Consider the following 7,180-nt stretch of genomic DNA (forward strand, 5'->3'; position numbering starts at 1 on the left):
CCGCTCCCGGGCCGCCCGTAGCAACGGCGCGGTTACCAGGGAACGCGGAGCATCACGGGAAGGGCGTGTTCCGCCCCTCCCCGGGGCGTCACGGGAAACAAGGGGTCTGCGGCCGCGGAGGATGATGGGAAGGGGGTCGTGCAGCCCGGGCGCCATGGCGGGCGGCGAGGGGAGGCCGCGCCCTGGTGAGGCAGCGCTGCGGTCGTGTCTGGCTGACGTCTCCCGCCACCCTCAGCGCAGGGAGCCTTGGAGTGAGGCCACACACCACGCTGGGCCTTTGGCTGGACGTGGCCTCCTGCGAGGCCGCCCCACTCGCCTCACCTCGCCTCGCCTCGGCCATCGTGGTGGTCTCAGGCACCTGGTTGTGCCACCCAGCCCCTTCAGAGACAGCCCAGCATGGTGGTGGTAATCCGGGAGTCAGTAGCCCCCCGGTACCAAGCCAAGGGCAAGAGGAAAAGGTTTAAGACGTAGCGACCTAAGTGTAAGCCGCATACGTGGTTTGGGCAAAAATGCTCTTGGAAGGCCATACACAAACCAAATGTGGGTAATGGCCCCTTGTGAGCTATAAAATCCTATGTTTAATGTATTTTTGCAACTTTGTTTTTAGTAATCTGCTTTTCTTAAACTAATTTTTAAAGTCTTACCAATTCTTTTCTCCTTTTGAAAATGCCATGGGTCCTTAGTGTTCAGTGTGCATATTCATTCATTAATCTTGTTGGTAATCTTGCAATATATACAGGTATTTTTATACTAATTCTGAAAAACTGAGCTAGAGAGTGACTAAATTATCAAGGTTCCTTATGGTTATCTTACAAACGTTAACATCCAGGCTTCAGTTCCAACCAAGAGATAACTTTAAAATTAAACTTGCTGAAGTTTGTTTCTGCATTATCTGATCAAAAGCAACTTTACAATGTTTGTTCCTGCATCAAACTGACAAGTACGTCCTTACACAGTGTTTCTTATTTTCCCGACCAGGTGCATTCCTATCATCTTGAAGGGAAGCTGACAATAGCTTTAAGACCACAAGAGGGCACGTTCTCTTTTATGCTTAATACACTTGACTGCTCTCCATGCCAGTCGCAACATCTGAACAGCGCAACTTCATGCCAGCATGCAAATTTAGTACGTTGGACGTGTTCCAGCTTCTGTTGAAAACTGAAATAATTCCACAGTGCACACAGCACCTTTGTCACTTCTTCGCACTGTCCTCTGCTGCACAAGAGCCAATTATTCGCAAAGGTGTTGATGAGTTACGCAAGCCAGACTATTGTCTGCCTCACACAGTACAAGGCTACCAAGGTCATTTGATATTATCAAAGAGCTGGTAACTTAGGATGGATTTGAAATAGCTCCGTATCACGTGGCAAAACCCTGGAGTCATCCTTCCCCTTGGAAAGCCCGCATTCTTCTAAGGACACAGTGACATGAAGGTGAGAATCCAGCGTACTCCATTGTACCTCAGACCTTTGTGTGCCTTACATGCAATAATAGTCTCACCTGGGTCTCCATTCTTCATTCCTTCTGTTAAAACAAACGTAACCAAAAGTTACCGTATTTGCCTTCTTCCTTGGGGAAGAAGAACTGATGTGTTTAGTCTCTTTGTTTCTTTGCTGTTTCTGAGATTATTTTGATTCAGTTGGAAACATTCATGCATCTCCTTTCAAGAAGGTGTCCTAAATGATGTTACTAGTGTTGGGGTTTTTTTCAGGCTTGAAGAATAACAGTAACTTCAAGTACACTTCCATTTTGAAAAGTGACTGTAGAAATGGCGTCATAGGACTCCTTTTTGCTTCTCACTAAGGCTGTGCCAGGACTGGCTGCAGCCATAGAAGAGTATATGTGCCTATATTTGGAGGAAATCATGGGAGTCTTTAAAAAGCAGTATCTTTCATTGTCCCACAGCAGAGAAACATGTTGACTTTGGCAGTTTAGTCCCTTAGATTTGCCTATTCGCACCTATGTTCAGGATAGATACTGGTACACTACTCTGAAAGCTCTAGTGTCTTTGGCCCTGCTTAATAAAGCAGAGAGGCACAGGTTGTAGAAGTCAGCTGAGGACCTGTTCGCAGCTAGCAGATTTAGAAGTCTTGCAGCTTCAAGAAGAAGGAGGCCTTAGGCAGGGACCAGTCCCCTGTGTAAAGGAGGCTTGTTTTCCTGCCTGTTAAAAGGCAAGTGAAGCTCTTTACTTTTGTCACTATTGAGTGAGTGAAATTTCTGCATCCTCTTGCTTGAGGGAAAGTAAAACAGATTTTGGAGTTTTACTTGTAATTGCTGTGGTGCTTGTCCCAGCTGGGAGAGGCAAGCCTGCAGGAAGGAACAGTTTGAGCATGTGGCTGCTCTCTCCTTTGCTGCCATGTGTTTGAGATCAGACATCCCTCTGGGTGAAGCTGATTTAGGGGCTTATAGTCCCTTGAACTTCCTCGACTAATCTCCCATACACTACATATGGTCAGTTAACAAGGATGAAGATGTTTTTCCTACCTAGAAGTCCTGCAAATTTTGAAACTTGGAATTTAGTTTGCAGGCTTGGAGGGAGAGTGGTGCTTAGTCTATTGTTTTCAATATTTTGAAATTATTTATTATTCAGTATTTCAATTATTTATTATCATCATTGGTCATATTCTGTCTTCTGTATCACTTGTTCAACTGCAGTGTCATGAGATGAGATAATTAATATTAAAGCACCCCTACTTGTTAGTTTACACATTTCTGACGCATTTAAAATTAGTAAAAAGGGCTGTTGACAATGCACAAGGGAAAATATAATTTAATACATTCTTTCTGCATCCAGAATTACTTTGCAAAGCTGATGGTGCACAGAGGACCAGACTCCTAGATGAAAACCAAGCCTTGCTGAAATCTGCGAGCTATTCCCAAGCACAGATTGCACCCTGAACGCATGTGGGCAGGAGCTGGATGAATAAGGAGGTATTTCTTACTGCATCTGCCATTGAAATAGAATAGATCTGGGCAACTGTTCAATAGCAAAGTATAATGTAATTAATCTGTTTTTCTTATGACTTCCCCCCCCCAAAAAAAAAAAAGTTGGGGCTTTACTCAGACCAAGAGTTCACCAAAACCCATCTCCGATACTTGCTGTAAAAGAAGAGTAGGACTAACATAGCTGTTGTGTCACTTCAGTTTCCTCTTTATTAAAGTTAGACTTCTGAAGCAGGTTCCAAAGAGCAAACTCCACAGTGTGTAGGACAAGATCAGGACATTAATAAATAATGCATGTTCTCCATCACAGAGGTTTTAGTTTATCCTATCAACATGAGTGAATTAATAATTAAAAAGGGCACTGTGATCCTCGTGTGGGAGGTCCTATAAAATGAAAATTCAAGCAGTTTAAGATGCAGTAGATTGCTGTCTATTAAAAAATATGTTAAGGGATTTACTGTATATTATTTTAATTATATTTTAAGCAGCAAGATTTTGATGTGCATTTAAGCATTATAGCATGGCATTTGCAATCCAAACATTGAAGGATTAAGTCCCATCAAGTACAGTAAAACCAGGGGAAGTAACTGATTAAAAACACAAATAAAACTAACACAGATGTCTTTTATGAAATGCTAAGACTAAGCAAAAAGCACTACTTATATTTCAGTTTCTCTCATCCAAGCTTATTTTAATAATTCAGTTAAATTTACATTTTTAACTGTATAACTTTCACCACAGCCCTTCCCTTTTAAAATTACATGAGATGTAAATAATTTCATTACTTTTACACATACAAAATTATTGGTGTTCCTCAGAACTAGAGACACTGGAGCTTTCGGAATAGTGCACTAGTATCTGTCCCGAACATAGCTACGAGTATGCAAATCTAAGTGAGTAAACTGGAAAAGTCAACATGTTTCTCTGCAGCGGGTCAATGACGGAAATTCTGCCCATGGACACATATCCTTTTGATTAAACAGTTCAATTTTATTTTTGGACATTTAAACTAACTCAGAGTAAAATTAGCTTAATAACCATGGTCTTCGTAAATTATGATGGATGAGGTGTTCAAGCTATTTGTTGGCTGAATGTGTGCTGCTCTTTCTGAACACACCATATGCAAAGCTTTTAACTGACTCCGGTTTTAGTGTTGGGGAGTTTTTAGTGATAAAAAATGCTCGACAGAGTTACTATCATGAAAGAGCTTCTCTAGGAAGTGGTATAATTCCTGTTACATTAAACTTCTAAAATGAGGAGAAAATCCTAAGAGGAAACAGTTTTGTATTTGTATTACTTGATCTAAATACGTATTTTCAGCTTGATGCCATTCAAAACAATTTTACCACTGACCAAAAGTCAGAGTCACCATTAAACTACAATATTTTGTATTTTATAGAGAGGCTGTATGACTTGGGTGAGGTTCTAAAGGAATTGAGGGAGAAACTGACACACAAAATAAATCAGCTTTCCAGGATTTCAGACAGCTAGGATTTGGGAGGTCCTAGTTCCCCATCCTGAGATGGTGATCTTCTGACTCTGCATCTTCTCTTGACTCTCCCATGTGGAGAAGTCTGGTATCATCATCCTTTTCACATTAGTTTTCTGTTTGATGCCAACTATGCTGTCTGAACTTTCTCATCTTTTCAAGGCAAACATTGGTTTTGCTCTATGACAGATCACTTTAAAAATTCAAGTGGACAGACATTTTTAATTAGAGTCAAAACAAAGTCAAATAAGGCTGAAATAAACTGCATTCTGGTCTAGCACAACATTAGCCCTTAAATAAATAGTGAGAAGCCTGGGCTGTCTCTGTACAGCAGATGGCATTACAGGTAATATTTATCATACTCCAATCCCAAGGCTAAGATAGTAGGGAGGGAGAATTGACGTCAGCTACAAGTGAATCAGTCTTGATACAAGCTGAAAAACTGCTTGTGCCTTCAACAGTTGATTACGTTGTACAGCACTTCTGGTTAGCGCTCCCCGTTGCATTTATTAGTCTGCCTGAGCAAGCCTAGCAGGAAGAGTTCATTTTGTTTTGCAGCTTAAATGAACTGATGTAAATGGATCTTGGACTTTGAGGAGGGAAGATTCCACCCAGCTGCAGTAACCAGGGGGATGCCCTTTGCCCCAGTTTTTGTGCCAAATTTGTGCATTCGAGAATTTTAAACAAATATCACTTGGCAGGATATCGACCCTCAGGGTACAAGAATAATACTGAGAAAGACAGCAGGGCATGTACTGGGAGGGATTTACAGGGAGATCTATCAGAACTGATACTGAACAGTGGGGAAAACCAATTCTGTCCTATTTCATTAAAAATGGTTGTTCTTTGTCTCACAGGAGCCGAGTGATCCTCTGAATGAAAACCAATAGCAATTTTTCAGCTGGGTACAGCGTCATCGTGCAGGAGTGAAAGAGTTCAGCAAAGGTTACTAATTATCACGTAAATGATGTAGTCTGCCTTGGCTGTCTGGGCAGAGCTGGGTGGGTGACCAGGGATGGAGGGAGTATGAACTGCTCACGGTATGCCTTGGCTTGGGAGCCCTTACCGAAACACGGAGTCATGCTCTGCCAAGTGTGTTTGACAGCCTTGCGCTCATACCGAGTTTCTCAATCTGCGAGCCATGGCTGATTGGCAAAGCGGTACGGAGAGCGTCCCGTCCAGCCCTGGGAAACACGTTGTGAATGAGGCATGGAGCGCTCGGGTTTAGTTGGAAGTGTGGGGGGGGGATCACAGGTTGAGAAGCAATGTACGCCCAGCCGCTGTAGGACAGATCACCTTGCACTAACCAGAGCTGCCTCAGGGCACCCTGGCGCTGTAGGCAGTATTGAAATTTGCTGTGTTAAAGAAAAAGGGGTTCGGCCAGGCTGGACTTACCCTAGAAGGGACCTGGACAAGAAGGAGAAAGAATGAGGGAAGGGAAAGAATGACTCTGGGGGGGAAATTCTGAAAATATGTGCTTCCCCTTCCTGCTAGAGATATGGGAGCGGGTGAGGCAGCAGCGTTTGCTGCTGAGGAGAGCTACCTTGCAAGTACTGTTTGTCACCTCACACACCCTGATGGGCCTTGGCAGCAGCAGCACACCCTTATCTCCAGCACGTTGGCAAATTTGGCTGTGTGGCAGCTTCCTAATTCACCAAGGCTGGGCCTGGGCTGCTCTTTTGTGTTCCCCGCACTTTCCTTCTCCCCATTCTAATGGGCAGATTAATTTTTTAATAAGTTTGGATACAATTTCAGCTTTAGGTGGAAAATTTTCATGCGTTGCTTAAGCCTTTAGAGCCTTTAGCAGTTTAAAGGGGAGGAATATTGTCTCCGTCAAGATACACAGGAAGTGAAATGCCTTCTGTCTCTTAATGCTATTGTAATGATGTGCTTTAACGATGTTCCCCGTGGGTTGGGTCCGTGGAGTATGCCACACAGCTTTTCCTTTCACTGGAATCAGCGTGGGGTTCAGGTTTCACACCTCCCTCTGCTTTATTTACACCCGTCTATTGTTTTGTTATTTACATATGTCGGGTTATACAACGCAGCAGCAGCCTCTTTACGCGTGCGGAGGCGTTAAATGAATTTGCGCTGTTGTGCAGAGCTACCTGCTGGGAACTTCCAAAGGGACAAGCCATTTTGCACGCCCACAAGCAGCACGGAAAACCGAGCTGCAAAAGATAAGGTATTGGGTCTTTTTGAACGTGGTGGGTCTTCAAAGTGTTGATGCCTTGAAGTTGTTGATGTCTTTGAAGTTGTCCAGGGGGACACCCGAGAGCCGGCTCGCTGCCTTTGTATCACGCTCACCTGCAATTAAAGTAATTTTAGTGGTTTTTGTGTGGTGACTGCATGCTATGGCCTTCTCGTGAGGGTTTTGTTTGGCATCTCGTTTCCCTTACCCAAAATGGATTAATGCTCCGCACTTTCATGGATTTCCACAGAAACCACACAAACATCACGTGCCGTAGTGAGCTGGCTCTATCCCTAACTGCACCCTGCCGGGGAAAACAGGAGTTGCCCTTTAAAAATAAATTTTTGTGTGGTATGAGTCACATAACCGTCCTTAATAGCCAGAAAGCACAAACGGCCACCGAGTCCCTTCAAGTTATTTGGAGCACATGAGACATGCGGCCTGATATGGGCGTGGAGGGCAAGCATCTGGGTTAGGCGCAGCCTCGCTCGCCCCGCTGTTGAAAACGTAATTAGAATAATGACAGGTAGAAACGCAGCAAGCCTGGGAACCCTCTC

The 7,180-nt window shown here is 43.7% G+C and overlaps 1 protein-coding gene across 1 annotated transcript in view; it reads right to left on the minus strand.

Annotated features, from left to right (window-relative positions):
* The window catches only part of TCTN1 (tectonic family member 1), a 16,292-nt gene extending 15,952 nt beyond the window's left edge, over positions 1–340 (minus strand). Inside the window, exon 1 of the mRNA XM_009283873.2 lies at positions 322–340. Coding sequence (XP_009282148.2) covers positions 322–340 — 19 coding nt within the window. The remainder of the gene's footprint in view (positions 1–321) is intronic.
* Positions 341–7,180: the final 6,840 nt, after the last annotated feature.

Source organism: Aptenodytes forsteri, unplaced genomic scaffold (assembly GCF_000699145.1).
Source record: "Aptenodytes forsteri isolate BGI_AS27 unplaced genomic scaffold, ASM69914v1 Scaffold118, whole genome shotgun sequence".
Taxonomy (NCBI): domain Eukaryota; kingdom Metazoa; phylum Chordata; class Aves; order Sphenisciformes; family Spheniscidae; genus Aptenodytes; species Aptenodytes forsteri.